This window comes from Anolis carolinensis, chromosome 6 (genome assembly GCF_035594765.1).
Source record: "Anolis carolinensis isolate JA03-04 chromosome 6, rAnoCar3.1.pri, whole genome shotgun sequence".
Lineage (NCBI taxonomy): Eukaryota > Metazoa > Chordata > Lepidosauria > Squamata > Dactyloidae > Anolis > Anolis carolinensis.
This window is the reverse complement of record NC_085846.1, coordinates 48,218,695-48,237,229: the sequence shown is the minus strand read 5'-3', so window position 1 is coordinate 48,237,229 and position 18,535 is coordinate 48,218,695. Positions and strand designations below refer to the sequence as shown.

General features: G+C 38.3%; 1 protein-coding gene across 7 annotated transcripts in view; it reads left to right on the top strand.

Annotated features, from left to right (window-relative positions):
• The window catches only part of LOC103279179 (zona pellucida-binding protein 2), a 44,917-nt gene that overhangs the window by 22,913 nt on the left and 3,469 nt on the right, over window positions 1–18,535 (top strand). For 6 of the 7 annotated variants that reach the window (XM_008112969.3, XM_008112973.3, XM_008112974.3 and 3 more), the window contains exons 5-8: window positions 3,509–3,727; window positions 8,480–8,556; window positions 10,374–10,548; window positions 13,129–13,290. In XM_008112969.3, the coding sequence (XP_008111176.2) occupies window positions 3,509–3,727; window positions 8,480–8,556; window positions 10,374–10,548; window positions 13,129–13,290 (633 nt within the window). The remainder of the gene's footprint in view (window positions 1–3,508; window positions 3,728–8,479; window positions 8,557–10,373; window positions 10,549–13,128; window positions 13,291–18,535) is intronic. The other variant, XM_062957893.1, reaches the window with a different exon arrangement.

The window sequence follows — 18,535 nt, the reverse complement described above, 5'->3', positions numbered from 1 at the left end:
GATTCCACTCAAATCCAGTTTAAATTGATGTTAATATGACACCATAATCCCCTTCTTTTGCAATTTGGAAAACAGTTGTCACTAAAATTTGTTTATATAGTAGATAATATTACATTACAAATATAGAACTTATATATCTATTACTTTATACTATATTATATACCATACTTTCCTTGTTATGTTTCACTGTAGATTATAGACATCTGCTTGTTTAGTTAGTTATAAGAAAGCAACTGTTCTGAAAAGTAATACCCTGCATGCTTAGTAAATGTTTTCTACTTCATGCTATGTATTGTTTATATAATCACTTTTATATTGGTGCTAAATCTAAAGAACATTCAGTAAAGTTTAAAGTTAATTAGGGGAGTATGGGAAATAAACCTGGAAAGAACCAAAATTATGGGTACACGTTGATATTTTCCCATTGCCAAAATAAAGGGGAATGTGCCTCAGAAAAGTTGTTTGTGAAACTAAGTCCCAGCCCAGTGGTCCTTGAACTTAATTTTAAGTGGCATTTAGGGTATGCTGCAAAATTAATGATGCCGAACTGATTGAAAACAGTGGCCACAATGTTGTCAAATTCAATTTATATGTAGGTACATGACTAGCAAGTCCAGTATAATCCTATTTAACAATAAAACGGGGAAATCCAGAAGTCTCTAGAAATGGAGAAATTATTAAAATAATTTAAGATTGACTAACACATATGCTATAAAACAGGAAAAGTTCTGCAGTCTCCAGAACCCTGAGATTATTAAAATAACTTAAGCTCAACTAACCATAAAACTAGGAAAAAGTACTCTGCAAAGTTCAAGTCCAGTGTGATTAAGAAGCTAAAAGAAAAGAAAGCATCATTTCGAAACTGAACAGCTTGCTGAAATGTAGGAAACAAGTATAACAAATTATTGGTGGAGGAAAGGGTGGTAGAATAGATGGAAATAAAGCCAATGAAAATAATAAAGAGCTTGGCTTATCTATAAGTGAAGTGTATTGAGTTTCAAGCTTTTTTATATTAAGAAAAAAAGATAAGTATGAAGAGGCACAATAGAGGTATAGAAAATTGCACATTATGTGAGGAAAAATGGACAAGGAGAAGCCCCTCCCCCCATTGCTTATCACTAGGATATCAAGCAGAATGATGGAAGATGGAAGATGGTAAAATGGGCCAGAACAGTTGGACACACTATCAGCATGAGTCAATGGGAGGAGTTATAGATAAAGAAATTAGGGTATGCATATTCAGTGGAAATCAAGGAGAATTGGTATAAAATGTTCTACATGTGGTACTTGACTCCGAAGAAATTGGCATTATATAATAAAGGAAAAATGGATGAGAAGTGTTGGAAATGTGGAAAGAAGACTGGCACTTTCGTCCACATGTGGTGGGAGTGCAAAAGGGTAAAAAAACATTTGATACAAAGTGTATAAAAAATTATGAAAATTCTACAAAAACAATTTGAATTCAAACCTGAAATTTTCTTATTGGGAATTACAGATCCACACGTAGATAAAAACACAGATAAACTTATATTTTATTTTACGACTGCGGCTAGAATTATATTGGCACAGACATGGAAACTTGAGGAAACTCCCAATACCGAACAATGGATCTCTAAAATATTGGACATTATGAACATGGACATTCTTACACAAAAAATGGCCCAGGACAGAATAGCAATTAATAGAACGGATTGGAAACCACTGATAGATTACTTACGAAAAGAAAAAATAAATATGTATATAAAGTTGGATTATTGATAACCCCAGGGCGATTCTAAAAGGCAAATGTATGGTTATCTATACAACTATAAAGGAGAACATAAAAAGCAAAAGAAAAAACACCACGGTATGGACTCTGGAAGTAGTAGGAAAATTATAGCAACTGTGTCTATAGGTTTTTGTTGTTGTTTTTTTTGTTTTTTTGTTTTGTTTTGTTTTTTATTTATCATTCTCTCTTCCTTTCCCCCCTTTTTTCTCCTTTTGTTCCTTTCCCTCCCCTCGTAGTCCCTGCCCAACCCCCCCGCTCCTCCCCTCCCCTAACCATCCATAATAGTCAATTTGGTTTTTATTGTATCAAGAAAAATGATATATATATGTTAAAGAAAATGTAACACTGTTGCTTACAAATCTTGCAATAAAAATAATTTTAAAAAAAGAATGATGGAAGATTCAAAATCAACAAGGGCTCATTAAGAGTTGCATTATAATGTGCACAATATGATTTAGATGCTCACAATATAATAAGAAATAATGATGAAACTTTATTTGTAGACCGCCCTAGCTCCCCGGAAGGACTCAGGACAGTTTCCAACATATATGGTAAACATTCAGTGTCAGCAAGGAGAAAGATATAAACAAATTAGAACAAAGCAGATCACATCAAACAATACATAAATGACCTGACTTTAAAACTTAATAACAAGCAAAATAGCAAAGATAAAACTTAAAAACTCATATAAACTAACTTTCAGGAGGGAGTTCCAGAAGCGAGTAGCGATCACAGAAAAAGCCCCCTCTCTTGTTCCCACCAGCCGTGCTTGGGATGAGGGTGGGACCAAGAGCAGGGCCTCTTTCTCAGATTGCAAAGCTCGAGCCAATTTGTATACGGAGATGCAGCTCTGCAAATAGTCTGGACCCAAACCATTTAAGGCTTTATAATTAACAACCAGTACTTTGTATTTATCCTGGAAGCAGATAGACAGCCAGTGGAGCTGCCGCAACATTAGAGTCATCCTCTCACAGTATGGCGCTCTGGTTAGTAACCTGACCACTGATGTCTGAACTAGTTGCAGCTTCCGAATTATCTTCCAAAGCAGCCCCACGTAGAGAGCATTGCAGTAGTCCAGACGGGAAGTAAACCAAGGCGTTGACTACCGTGGCTAAATCTAGCGTCTCAAAACTTGTACGGGCGCACAAGTTTTAGTTGTGTGAAGGTGCTCCTGATAATCAGACTTAGACAGTCTTATCTTATTAAAGTCTTATTATTATTATCACAAATTACAATTTTATGTAAACATTCAAAAACATTTAACCTATTGATGCCTCAAATAATGTAATTTTATTAGTATCTATATTTATTTTTATTTTTGAAATTTGCCAGTAGCTGCTGCATTTCCCACCCTCGTCTTATACTCGAGTTAATAGGTTTTCCCAGTTTTGTGATAAAATTAGGTGCCTCGGCTTATATTCAGGTAGGCTTATACTTGAGTATAAAGTTTGAAATAACTTTGGATTATTCCTGGGTAGAGATTTTGATGGGGACGAGGTTCCCCTTCATGTCCTTGAAAATATATATTGATAGTAATGAGAGACTTCATTCCTTCCAGAATAGACTAGAAGAGAGTTCAATTCCCGCATAAATCTGCAAGCACTGATATATTCATCAAATAACATGTAGATTAGATTACATATTGACACATGTTTTATGTTTGATGGAAATTGATCGGGATAATTTGAATAATTCATATGCAATGTCGTGACATTTTTTTTTCTTTTTCATTATAAATAGTGTATCATATACCAGATAAGAGCCTACATCTGTCATCTGAATTCACAGCTGAAAGCTGCAAGACCGATAAAATTGCTTCATATGAAAAACATCTCTTAGAGAAATTGGAGAGTTTAATTTCCAACCTGAGTTGTGAGATCAAAGAGTGGAGTACACAATGCCATGCTTCTACAGACGCGGTGGAAAAGATAACATATAAGCTTACTTTTCAATTTGGAGGTAAGATGACAACTTCGCTCATTATTTCTGTCTTTATTGTTATTTTCAGATCCAGGACAACACATGAATTCAGTTAACCTATATTAGGTATACTAAAACTCTGGATAATAACATATATAACAACAGTATGGATTAAGGTCATTTCAAAAGGTCATTAACAGAACCAGTCAAATTGAGAAAAAAGAGGATAAATTTAATCTTATAATGATTGAAGTCACAATTTTTGAAAAGATGCGGTCAATCCCAAACAGAGCAGATATTTGTCTTTTGCATTAGCTGATGAAGATAATTAAAAGTGCCTCTTCAAACTTGCCAATGAGAGGAAGAAGTAGCAACAAATAGCCACACAAACACACTCCCCGTCAATTATTTCAAATACACAAAAAGGCCAAGGGCATGCACAGAAGACAGACGGTTGACATGCAAAATGCTACAAATGCAAGAAGATAATTTATTTTGTTACTGTACATTTGAGGGATGTTGCAAGACACATTGGTGAGACGGCAGATCTGCTACATGTCTAGCCATCTCAAGCACCCTATACTGCACATTCATAATTTCTCAGGTTCCAAGTTATAGTAGACTCTCAGGCCTCTTCTATGCTGCCATATAAAATCCAGATTATCTGCTTTGAACTGGATTACATGGCAGTGGAGACTCATATAATCCAATTCAAAGAAGGTAATGTGGATTATTTGCTTTGATAATCTGGACTATATGGCAGTGTAGATGGGGCCTCAGTTAACTGGCACCCATGGGGATTGGTAGATGCCAAATAAATATACCGCATTTACCCGAATCTAATGCTCACCTGCCAAAATTAGGGTGTGCATTAGATTAGATATAACCAGAATGCCAAGACAGATAATTCACAGTATCTGCTTTGAACTGGATTATCTTGAGTGCACACTGCCATATAATTCAGTTCAGTGTGGATTTTATACAGCTGTGTAGAAGGGGCCCCATACAATCCAGTTCTAAGTAGATAATATTAGATTATAAATATAATCTATAATAATTACTGTGGTATAATAATACAGAACAATATAATCTCTAAAATCAGATCAGTAAATAAAGAACAACACTCTGAAAATAGGGGAATTCCAGAAAAGAAACAACCAGGGCCAGCTAACACCTCCCAACAAAGGATTCTCCAAGGCAGGAAGCAGCCAGGCTTTGAAGCTGCAAGGCCATTAAATGTTTATCAAAGTGGCTAATTGAAGCATTCATATTTGCCACACTGAGACTATTAATTGCTATTCAACCTGGCCAACCAATTCCACAAGGTAGAAAGCGGCCAGGCTTGCAAGCAGCAAGGCTATTCAGTGCTGTTCAATCTGGCAAACCAAGATTTCCCCTAGATAAAAAACCCTCAGGTTTTGAAGTCATGAGGCTACTCCATCCCATTCAACCTGGCCAACAAAAGATCCCCCTATATAGAAAGTGGCCAGGTTTTGAAGCAGCTAGGCTATTCAGTGCAATTCAAATTGGCCAAAAAACCATTCCCCTAGAACGCAAGTACCCAGCCTTCCAAGCAGCAAGCCTATTCGATTGCAAGCTCACTAATAAAGGATTTGCATAAGAAGAAAATGACCAGGCTTTGAGGCTGCAAGGCTATTTATTGCTATTCCATTTGGACAACAAAAGATTCCAATAAACCACAGCAACGCGTGGCAGGGTACAGCTAGTATCATTATGTTTGTAATATGAAATGGTAATTGAATTTGATATTATTCTACCTGTGTTTACAATAATTAATAATAAATAAATAAATAAATAAAGGTAATCTTAGTGCTGAGCCAAAGCAAAAGGAGAAGCGGCTTCAGGAGCTGCTGGAGCTGCTGGGGCTGCTATTTGAGGGACGTCACATCAAATTTAATTGCCATGGCTTAATGCTGTGCAGTCCTAAGATTTGTGGTTTGGTTTGCCACCAGCATTCTTTGGCAGAGAAAGCTCAAGACCTTATAAAATTACATGATTTCATAGCATTGAGCCAGGGCAGTTAAAGATTATTCATTCTACAACATAGATGCAGCCCAAGATTTTATTTTCCACTGCTGGAAGCTTTGGTATTCCAACACTTTTCTTTTTAAGGAAGGAATTCCAAGCATGTAGCAACTGTGATGCTCATCTTTTTTAAACGAATTACAAAGAGTGCACTTTTGCCACTGAACATTACATTTGCTAGCAAATACTTATTTTGGTTTCAGGATTTCGAAAATTGAGGTGCACATTAGACTAAAGTAAATACAATAGTTTCTGGTTGTCTGAGTTACTATTAAATATAAGCCTAATTAATACCCTGTGGTGACTTGATATTACTACTGGAATACATTAATTAAAAGCAAATAAAGATACACTTAACGTGACACAGTTTTACTGCATTATACATATATTTTAATTTTTATTTAAAGTATTATTTCTTTGATCTTATTGCCAGCTGCTTGAGTTCCAGTTAACTGAGAGTCTATTTTTTCATATTCAGACTTCTTGAAGGGATTCCTGAGTCTCCATACAGGAATATTTATGGTCCAGCCTGTATCTAGCAAACTTGCAGAACATGTCACTGGTGATAAAGACTAGAATGTGCAAAATATTTCATGGCTAGAACCCAATATAAAGGGAAAGATGTGACCAATCCACCAAAATGCATTTAGTGGACCATCTACAATAATTATCTGCAGAGCTTCACAATGAAACAAGAAGTTTAAAGATTACATCAGTACAGATAAAAGCTCAAAGGAAGGGCTATATTCTAAGCAACTCATACACACAGAGCAATTTCAGTCCTATCACTTTCGGCTTATACTTGGGTGAAGGTCCTGGTTGTCTTATATTCGGGTCGGCTTATACTCAAGTATATATGGTACATTTATTATTTTTCTCTATTATTATTGGTATTATTACATTTATTATTCTACTCTATGATTATAATTACATTTATTATTTTATTTGGGTCGGCTTATACTTGAAGATCTATGGTACATTGATTATTTTTCTCTACTATTATTGGTATTATTACATTTATTCTACTCTATGATTATAATTTATTATTTTACACTATTATTATTGTTACTATTACATTTATTTTACTCTATTTTTATTATTATTGATACATTTATTATTATTTCACTGATACTATTATTACATTTATTATTTTACTGTATTTATTATCGTTCTTACATTTATTATTTTACTCTATTTTTATTAAAAGGCTACATAAGCACATTTACATTGAAGAAGATGAGAATAATGATTTAATCAGAGTTGGACATCTTATCTTGAATTACAGTTTTATGTAAATACAGTAGAGTCTCACTTATCCAACATAAACAGGCTGGCAGAATGTTGGATAAGCGAATATGTTGGATAATAAGGAGAGATTAAGGAGAAGCCTATTAAACATCAAATTAGGTTATGATTTTACAAATTAAGCACCAAAACATCTTGTTATACAACAAATTTGACAGAAAAAGTAGTTCAATATGCAGTAATGCTACGTAGTAATTACTGTATTTACGAATTTAGCACCAAAATATCACGATGTATTAAAAACATTGACTACAAAAATGCGTTGGATAATCCAGACCGTTAGATAAGCAAATGTTGGATAAGCGAGACTCTATTGTATTCAAAACATTTAACCTACTGATGCCCCAATTAATGTAATTTTATTGGTATCTGTTTTTATTTCTGAAATTTACCACTCTCGGCTTATACTTGAGTCAATGTTTTCCCAGTTGTTTGTGGTAAAATTAGATGCCTCGGCTTATATTCGAGTTGGCTTATACTCGAGTATATACTGTATATGACAGATTTCCAGAGTTAAAAGGTGCTTATGTATTTTCACTGCTTAATGGTAAAGGATAGATTCTAGTTATACCACAACAGTGCAGTTAAATTACAAAATTTTGCAGAAAATGTTTTTAGTAAGTTTATGATTTTGTGTTGAGTCACATTTATAAAAATCATAAAAGCATAAACTCAACAACAACCGATAACCAATGGCTGGGCGCAATGGGCATGTTCAAAAATCAGAGGCAAGGCAATAAATTATACATGTGCAGTATACAGTAGAGTCTCACTTATCCAACATAAACGGGCCGGCAGAATATTGGATAAGCGAATATGTTGGATAATAAGAAGAGATTAAGAAAAAGCCTATTAAACATCAAAATAGGTTATGATTTTACAAATTAAGCACCAAAACATCATGTTATACAACAAATCTGACAGAAAAAGTAGTTCATTACACATTAATGCTATGTAGCAATTACTGTATTTACGAATTTAGCGCCAAAATATCACAATGCATTGAAAACATTGACTACAAAAATGTGTTGGATAATCCAGAACTTTGGATAAGTGAGACTCTATTGTATTACAATGTCACTAATAAGATGGGCCAGTAATAACGTGCAGTGGCCAGGTATAGGTGGAGGTAAAAGAACTCCATCAAATTGTGCCGAATTAGTCAAAAGCACATTGAAATAACCAGGTTAAATAAAACCATTTAAATAAAAGATTGGCATATAAATTATATACTTGACTTCAAATTATAGTTTTTAAATTAGACCCTTCCGAAATTCGCCTGATTGTTGCAAACTGATTTTTACATGTGGCATAGTTGCCAGGTTGTGAGAAAATAGATTTTATCACATGGAGTTAGTCGGAATAGCAATGTATCACCTCTACCACACAAAAATCAAGTTAAAAATTTAAACTATTTGCCCGCTTTCTCTTAATCTGCAGTATTCCCTTTAATGCTGACTATAGCAGATCTCTGTAGAAGTCCTCCATGTGAAAACTCTACAAGCAACATCAGAAAGGTGAACCATTGTTCCAAGAGGGCAAAATACAGTATAATAAGGGCCATAATATTTTGGAGACAGCTGTCCATAATGATAATGGCAACATCACCAATGATAATTTATGAATATGCAAAATCCATTGTTAAGTACAATATTTGTTGTTAAATATTTATATCCAACTAACGATTCAAAGTATTGATTTAATGGACCACTTTGAGCAAGGTTTCAGAAAACAGTGCAGTCCTCACTTGTCTGTTGAGGAAGAGTTAGCTGATAGGGCCAAGCCTCCCTGTTTCTCCAAAAATAAGACATCCTCGGAAAATAAGACCTAGTAGAGGTTTTGCTGAATTGCTAAATATAAGGCCTCTCCCAGAAGTAAGACCTAGAAAAATTTATGTTTGAAAACATGCCTGCCAAACAGAACACCAGAGAATGCAGGATTGGTAAATGTATGTACCATAGATAGTTGTACATAGAAATAATGGTAGTAACAAGACATTCTTGATAGGATTCGCAGTTTTTCTGGTTATGATGGTTTGTGAAGACAGCTCCTGTACAGTATAAAATAAATGTTCAATTTTTCTTGTTCAACAATAAATGTGTATTCTTCATGGAAAATAAAACATCCCCTTAAAATAAGACCTAGCACATCTTCAGGAGCAAAAATTAATATAAGACACTGTCTTATTTTCGGGGAAACACGGTATCTAGGCCTTACCAGCTATCTGGTCTATATGGAAAGTGATGTATGAATTCTAGGCAATATTTCTTAAGCAATTTAGCATGAGGAACAGATACCAATGAGTGTAAAAAGCAGCACTGTAGACTGGAAGCACTATGTAAATTAAAAATTTTGGTAGTACAGTAGAGTCTCACTTATCCAACATAAACGGGACGGCAGAATGTTGGATAAGCGAATATGTTGGATAATAAGGAGGCATTAAAGAAAAGCCTATTAAATATCAAATTAGGTTATGATTTTACAAATGAAGCACCAAAACGTCATGTTAGACAACAAATTTGGCAGAAAAAGTAGTTCAATACGCAGTAATGCTATGTAGTAATTACTGTATTTATGAATTTAGCACCAAAATATCATGATATATTGAAAACATTGACTACAAAAATGCGATGGATAATCCAGAACGTTGGATAAGCGAGTGTTGGATAAGTGAGACTACTGTATCTTGTATGTTGGTATCAAAATTCTACTTTTGAGGCCCCATCTACACTGCCATAAATTTCTGAATCCTGATTATCTACTTTGAATTGGATTATATGGCAGTGTAGACTCATATAATTCAGTTCAAAGCACATAATCGGGATCTGCAAACTGGATTATATGACAATGTAGATCGAGCCTGAGTAACTGTGTTTCCCCATATGATGTAGGGCTGCAGTTCCCAAAATGTCATTTTGTTGGTTATGCCGACCAGGGTTGATGACAGCTGTGGTCCAACAACTTTTGGAGATGTGTTATCGAAGGCTTTCATGGCCGGGATCACAGGGTTGTTGTATGTTTTCCGGGCTGTATGGCCATGTTCCAGAAGTATTCTCTCCTGACGTTTCGCCCACATCTATGGCAGGCATCCCCAGAGGTTGTGAGGTTTTTTTGGAGAACCCAGGTGCCCATCCCTGTTTTGTTCCATTCATTCGCTTGCCCTATTGTGGCTCAGAACCTGAATCCCACATTGAAGCTGTTATTCATTATGCAATGAACCATCATGGAGCCATGAAAGAGCATTTTGTAACATATTATATCCATACCCTCCTTTCCAGCTAAGTTGGTTGGAGCATGTTCATGTAGTTACCTTTTCTTATTGTTATGCTTCTAGGCATATGAAAATATCAAGGAGTTCTTTGAACTACAGAAGACTGACTCCTCTCACATTGATCAGTTATATTTGATTCCTGGGACTCTTGCTGCTGTTAAAGTAGACCACTGCAAACCGGGATTTGGAAAAAATATAAATGCTGGGAGGAATAATTCAATGTGTCCAGGATGTTGTGGTAAGTTTTCAGTACTTGTGCATTAGATAAATGCCTAAGGGATCAATTTTTGTAAATACAGGGACCTGCTGTTTAAGTGCTCATATTTTTTTTTCCTTCTTTTCCCAAATTATTTAAAATTGAAAATTAATTGGGGCATCAGTAGGCTAAATGTTTTTGAATATTTACCATATTTCTAAGAAAAACAGTTAACTATCTCTGTAAGTGGAAAAGAAGGTGGAAAAGGAGGGTCAACAAAAACAATATGGCATCAACAATAACTTAATAATAATAATAATAATAATAATAATAATAATAATAATAATAATTGTGCGGTTTTCTGGCATTGTCTATTTCTGCCGCTTCTGTGACTGTTCATTTGGGTTTTGATGACTCCGTAGCCCACTTGTCGATGGATGTCCAGAATCAGCAGCATCCACCGCAGTCCTTTTTATCCTGGGCGACGACCGAGCCAGTATAGACTTCGTTTGGGTTTGATTCTCCATAATGCTAATGGATTAGGTGTACTTGGTTGCATTCCTCCGCTGAGGCCTCTCTGGCTTGGTTGGACCTGCCGGTAGTTACACTACCGCCAGCACAGCCCTCAGCATCCTCGGAATGGCTAAGCCCCCCCACCACGTCAAGGTGGCACCTGCGGGGGCTCTGGCTCAGAAATGGGACCCTGAAGAAGGAGACAGAAGGCCTGATCCTTGCAGCCCAGGAGCAAGCCATCAGAACAAATGCAATTAAGGCCAAGATCGAAAAATCAGCTGATGACCCAAAATGCAGACTGTGCAAGGAAACCGACGAAACCATTGATCATATCCTCAGCTGCTGTAAGAAAATTGCACAGACAGACTACAAACAGAGGCACAACTATGTGGCCCAAATGATTCATTGGAACTTATGCCTCAAGTACCACCTCCCAGCAGCAAAGAACTGGTGGGATCACAAACCTGCAAAAGTATTGGAGAATGAGCACACAAAGATACTGTGGGACTTCCGAATCCAGACTGACAAAGTTTTGGAACACAACACACCAGACATCGCAGTTGTGGAAAGGAAAAAGGTTTGGATCATTGATGTCGCCATCCCAGGTGGCAGTCGCATTGACGAAAAACAACAGGAAAAACTCAGCCACTATCAGGACCTCAAGACTGAACTTCAAAGTCTCTGGCAGAAACCAGTGCAGGTGGTCCCGGTGGTGATGGGTACACTGGGTGCTTTGCCAAAAGATCTCAGCCGGCATTTGGAAACAATAGAAATTGACAAAATTACGATCTGCCAACTGCAAAAGGCCACCCTACTGGGATCTGCGCGCATCTTCCGAAAATACATCACACAGTCCTAGACACTTGGGAAGTGTTCAACTTGTGATTTTATGATATGAAATCCAGCATATATATCTCATTTGCTGTGTCATACTATGTCTTTGTGTCAATAATAATAATAATAACAACAACAACAACAATAATAATAATGAGTTGGAAGAGACCCCTTGGGCCGTTTAGTCCAACCCCCTTCTACATACAGCCTTCATCAGCGAACGCACAATGAAAACACCTCTGGAAGGCAGGCAGGCAGGTGCAGAAGTCCTCCTCCGCTGCGTCCACTGCATCTGCCTCCGTTTGCTTTTTCAGCCCCCCAAAAGGATAGAAAAACCCAGCTTATATTCGGATATATATAGTAATAATAATACTAATAAGCCAATAAATGTGGTCCCAGTGGTGATCAGCTCACTGGGTGCAGTGCCTAAAGACCTTTACCTGCACTTAAAAACAATTGGTGCTGACAAAATTACCATCTTTCAGCTGCAAAAGGCCACCCTACTCGGATCTACACGTATTATTTGCCGATACATCACATAGTCTTAGCCACTTGGGAAGTGTGTGATGTGTGATCCAATACAAAAGCCAGCATAGTGATCTTGTATGCTGTGTACTAATCTTGTTATGTATCGAATAATAATAATAATACCCAAATCAACAACTTTGAGTTGCCCGCAGGATATTTGTTTTTTTCAAGGCCCTTGGGAAACAATCATCCATCCCTACCCGAATATTCCAGCCCACATCATTCAGAATGCAATAACTTTGTCTTAATGAACAAGTTTGCCATCAGGCCTACAGTGCACACCTTCACCAGATGCTGTCCTTACATACATACTCCGTCCTCAGGAGATAGTATTTGAGGAACACGTTCTGTGTAAGGATTTGGCTCTCATGGCATAGATCTCTGGAATTCCAGTTTAGGATAGTACTACTTTTAATAAGCTGGAGTAGTTCTGTGATATAGGAAAAATTTATACTTATTTCACATACAAGTGGTCAAAGATGATGTAAGAAAATTTGTAATAAATATGTTTGTAATTTGTAATGCAAGTCATTCTATCCACCTCTAATTTAGAGGAACCTCAACCCCATTAATGTTTTTGCATTCATTCCATGTGTTTAAATGGTTTACATTGGCTCCCAGAGGTGTCTTCTATTCTTTTTTCACTTTGTGTTTCTGAATATAAATGGGGATCAAAAGTAGGCTAATAGTAACAATGAAAGTGAACTATGATAATACTTAACTCTGTTTTTTACTCTTTTTGAATAGTAACATGCCCGCCAGGTAGATTCAGTGCAAAGCATGATACCATTTGCATATTATGTCCTGTTGGGTCCTATAATGAAAAGTATGGCCAAGTAGAATGTGAAAATTGTCCAGAGGCAAAGAGCAGTGATGGAAAAGGTGCAAAGACACAAAGAAAATGTCATAGTAAGTTATTACATGCGTCTTTACTTTCATTGCAAGGGTTGTTTGCTCTGATTTTTCTTATTTGACAGACTGCACACACAAAACCAAAATTAATTCTTCCTTCGGTCATGCTGAAATGTATATATTAGACCAAAATTAAAATAAGAAGCAGGCATATTTTATGAATTTAGCCATCATTAGTTTATCGCTTTGCTGATTTCAAAATATTCTGCTAACTCAAATGTAGCACATAGAAAATCAGGAGATTCTCTCATGCAAATGGTGAAAGATGATGCAAGAAAACAATTTATCTCTTAAAGAGTTTATTATGATATTAAATTGAGTTTCCCCATACTATTTTGCATTATCACTTTTACAAGGTGCAGACCCATTCTCTGAATGCCTATTATGGAGCAAAAACAACAGCATCTATATACAAGAGGGATGTACAGTATTAGACTATTTTGGAGAAAACCCAAGCTTTGTAGAAATGCAAACACGGCGACCAGCATACTCTATTGCTTTAGTGTTGGACAACTCTGGGACATCGGGGTTCAGAGCTCCACTCAGCCATGGAAATCCACTGGGTGCCTCAGAGGAAGGCAAGGAAAAACCTGCTGAACAAAACTTGTCCTGTTATATGCTCCCCTTAGGATTGCCATACACAGGAAATTACTTGAAAAACACTACCACCACAATGGACGTATTAGAAAACTAACCTTAAGGTGGGGAGGTTTCGAGAAAAATACAGAAAGGACTTGGATGTTTTAGGGAGTACTAGCTGTGCCCGGCCACGCGTTGCTGTGGCGAAGTCTGGTGGTATGGGAAATAAAGTATTGAGGAATTGGTGGTAGTTAAGGTAAAGGGTAAACGTTTTCCCCTGACATTAAGTCCAGTCGTGTCTGACTCTGGGAGTTGGTGCTCATCTCCATTTCTAAGCCCAAGAGCCGGCGTTGTCCGTAGACTCCTCCAAGGTCATGTGGGATGACTGCATGGAGCGGCGTTACCTTCCTGCCGGAGCAGTACCTATTGATGCACTCACATTTGCATGTTTTCGAACTTCTGGGTTGGCAGAAGCTGGGGCTAATAATAATAATAGTAATAATTTTATTCTTGTATCCCGCCCCATCTCCCCGTAGGGACTCGGGGCGGCTCACATGGGGCCTTGCCCAACATCACAATATAAAAACAAATCAAAACACATAAATTTACAACAATAAATCAACAATATCAGCAAAACCATCATAAAAACAATATTGCAGGAAAAAGCGTTAAAAACAGATATAAAACACAAGTCTAGGCCAAAGGGCGAATGTGTCAAATCGGGGGGAGGTAGTTACGTAATTGACATAGTCATTAAAGTACTAGAAATGACAATAATGACAATAAGAAGGCGAATCAGTGGGTCTATTATTATGTAGGCAGACAACTTGAACCAACAGAATTCACTCATCAAAGGCTTTCCGGAAAAGCCAGGTTTTCAGGTTCTTCCGGAAGGAGAGGAGGGTGGGGGCCAGCCTAATCTCCCTAGGGAGCAAGTTCCAAAGCTGGGGGGCCATGACAGAGAAGGCCCTCTCTCTCGTCCCCACCAACCGCGCCTGCGAGTGTGGTGGAAGCGAGAGAAGGGCCTCCCCCGACGAGCGAAGAGATCGTGCGGGTTCGTAGGGGGAAATGCGGTCTCTAAGGTAGGCGGGTCCCAAACTGTTTAGGGCTTTGTAGGTAAGAACCTGCACCTTGAATTGGGCTCGGAAGGTAAATGGCAGCCAGTGGAGCTCCTTAAACAGAGGCGTTGAACGTGCCCTGTAATTTGCTCCAGTTAGAAACCTGGCTGCCGAGCGTTGTACTAGTTGCAATTTCCGAGCTGTCTTCAAAGGCAGCCCCACGTAGAGCGCATTGCAATAGTCCAGTCTAGAGGTAACTAAGGCATGGACCACCATGGTCAGATCAGACTTCTCAAGGTATGGTCGCAGCTGGTGCACAAGTTTTAATTGTGCAAAGGCCCTCCCGGCCATGGCTGACATCTGAGCCTCAAGAGTCAGCCCCGAATCCAGGAGGACCCCCAAGCTACGGACCTGCGCCTTCAGGGGGAGTGCGACCCCGTCAAGCACAGGTTGCCACCCAATATCCCGATCAGACTTGCGACTGACCTGGAGGACCTCTGTCTTATCAGGATTAAGTCTCAGCTTGTTCGCCCTCATCCAGGCCAACACAGCGGCCAGACACTGATCCAGTATCCGAGGGGCTTCCTTGGATTTTGGTGGAAAAGAGTAATAGAGTTGGGCGTCATCCGCGTAGAGATGGCACCGAACTCCAAAACCCCGGATGACCTCGCCCAGCGGTTTCATGTAGATATTGAAAAGCATGGGGGACAGAATAGAACCTTGCGGGACCCCACAGGACAATGGCCAGGGGTCCGAGCAGGTGTCCCCCCCAGCTTCATCATCTGGGAACGCCCCTCCAGGAAGGACTGAAGCCACTGCAAAACAGCACCCCCAAGGCCCATCCCAGAGAGACGTCCCAGAAGGATACCATGGTCGATGGTATCGAAAGCCGCTGAGATGTCCAAGAGAACCAGCAGGGTCACACTCCCCCTGTCCAGTTCCCTGCGGAGGTCATCCACCAAGGCGACCAAAGCCGTCTCGGTACTGAAACCAGGCCTGAAGCCAGACTGTGATTGGTCCAGAAAATCCGTATCATCCAAGAATCCCTGGAGCTGAGAGGCAACCACCCGCTCCAAGACCTTGCCCAAAAATGGAAGGTTGGAGATTGGTCTGTAGTTACACAAGTTGGTCGAATCTAGGGAGGCCTTCTTCAAGACAGGTCTCACCACCGCTTGTTTTAGGCAAGATGGAAATCTACCCTGCCCCAAAGAGGCATTAATTATTCTCAAAAACCAATCAACCAACCCACCACTGGCCTGTTTTAAAAGCCAAGATGGGCAAGGGTCAAGGGCACAGGTGGTTGCCCTCACCGCTCCAAGAATCTTGTCCACATCATCAGGCTGCACAAGTGAGGGCTAACAGTGAGGGCTCACTCTGGTCCCCCAATTCAAACGTGCGGCCTTTCGGTCCAGAAGTTTAGCAGCTCAGCGCTTTAACACACTGCGCCATCAGGGGATATTATTTCCTAAAGGTTGTGAATATACAATATTTCTGATTTTTTTGTCTGTTGGAGGCAAGGATGAATGCTGCAATTAGGGAAAATGATTAGGATGTAATGGCCTTGCAGCTTTAAAGCCTGGCTGTTTCCTCCCTGAATGAATTTTTTTGTTGGGAGGTGTTAGCTGGCCCTGATTATTTCCTGTCTGGAATTCCCTTGTTTTCAGAGTGGTGTTCTTTGCGATATTTTATGTGCTTCTACTGTCTGTGGCCCTGAGAAAACAGAGGATTTGCCAGACTTTGATGATGGGAATATTTTGCTGGGAGGTGTTAGCTGGCCCTGATTGTTTCCTGTGTGGAATTTCCAATGTCCCTGCTTTCAGAGTGTTGCTCTTTATTTACTGTCCTGGTTTTAGAGATTATATTGTTCTGCATTATTCTATCCGAGTAATTATTTCATATTAAAGTAGAATCTCACTTATCCAACATTCGCTTATACAATGTTCTGGATTATCCAACGCAGTCTGCCTTTTCGTAATCAATGTTTTTGTAGCCAGCGTTTTAAATTCACTGCCATATAATCCAGTGCAAATCAGATAATCTGTGGAAGAGGCCTGAGGCCTAAATCTACCTGTCCCCTGGGCTGAGTTGGTTGCTAGGAAACCAAGTGGGCAGAGATTAGTCCTCTAACTGGCAGCAATTGGATAAAAACAATTATTCCTTTCCCTGTAATGAGGACTTTATTTTTCTTTTCTTTTTGTTGTATCAACCTAGAGGCGTGGATGATGGGTTGTGTTGTCAAATTTCGAGGTTGGGGGCCTGTAGTTTTGTTGTTTTGTTGGTCGCCGTGATGCCATCACTCATTTATATAGATAGATAGATTGCATAGTGGCTGACAGGAGATGAGGGTGGGATGTAATGGAGTGACCGTACTATCGACCATGTGCAAATAACACAATAATAAATGTTTTGCTAGAGCAACTTGTCATTTTTCTTTTCATCCAGATAAAGGATGTGCCAGATGTTGCTACAATTGTGTCCAAATCCATAACTATAGTGAAGACCATTACATTCATAGATTCATGATTGTGAACTGCAGCTGAAACTAATTTTGCTATTGTACTTTTGTAATATTGCTACGATCTTTGGATGCTTGGACTGTCATATACTATCTTGCTGCATTAAAAGGAGGATGGGAACGACTTTTATTTTATATTAATATATTTATATTATTATATTAAATACTAATACAGTAGAGTCTCGCTTATCCAAATGTTGGGTATTAAGGAGGGATTAAGAAAAAGCCTATTAAATGTCAAATTAGGTTATGTGATTTTACAAATTAAGTACCAAAACATCATGTTTTACAACAAAACAGAAAAGGCAGTTCAGTACACAGTAACCTTATGTAGTAATTACTGTATTTAAAAATTTAGCACCAAAACATCGCAACGTATTGAAGACATTGACTACAAAAAAATAGACTACAAATAAAGATAGAACTGCATAAAATGAACTTACAGTAACAACACTGTCGGAAGTTAAATCTGTAAAAAGTTCAGTCCTGTGAAGATTTTTAAAATCTGTGATCCTTGTCTGCCTAGAGAAAACTTGTGGATCCGGGCAGGAGGCAGACTGCATTGGATAATACAGAATGTTGGACGAGCAAATAATAATAATAATAATAACTATTATTATTAGTACTGGGATCTGCACGCATTATTCGCCGATACATCACACAGTCCTAGACACTTGGGAAGTGTCCGACGTATGATCCAATGCAACAGCCAGCAGAATGTCTGCTGTGGACTCATCTTGTTGTGTTTCAAATAATAATAATAATAATAATAATAATAATAATAATAATAATAATAATAATAATAGATGCCGTGCCAAAAGATCTCAGCCGGCATTTGGAAACAATAGACATTGACAAAATTACGATCTGCCAGCTGCAAAAGACCACCCTGCTGGGATCTGCACTCATCATCCGAAAATACATCACACAGTCCTAGACACTTGGGAAGTGTTCAACTTGTGATTTTGTGATATGAAATCCAGCATATCTATCTTGTTTGCTGTGTCATAATAAAATAATAATATAATAATACTGTGGGACTTCCGAATGCAGACTGACAAAGTTCTGGAATACAACACACCAGACATCA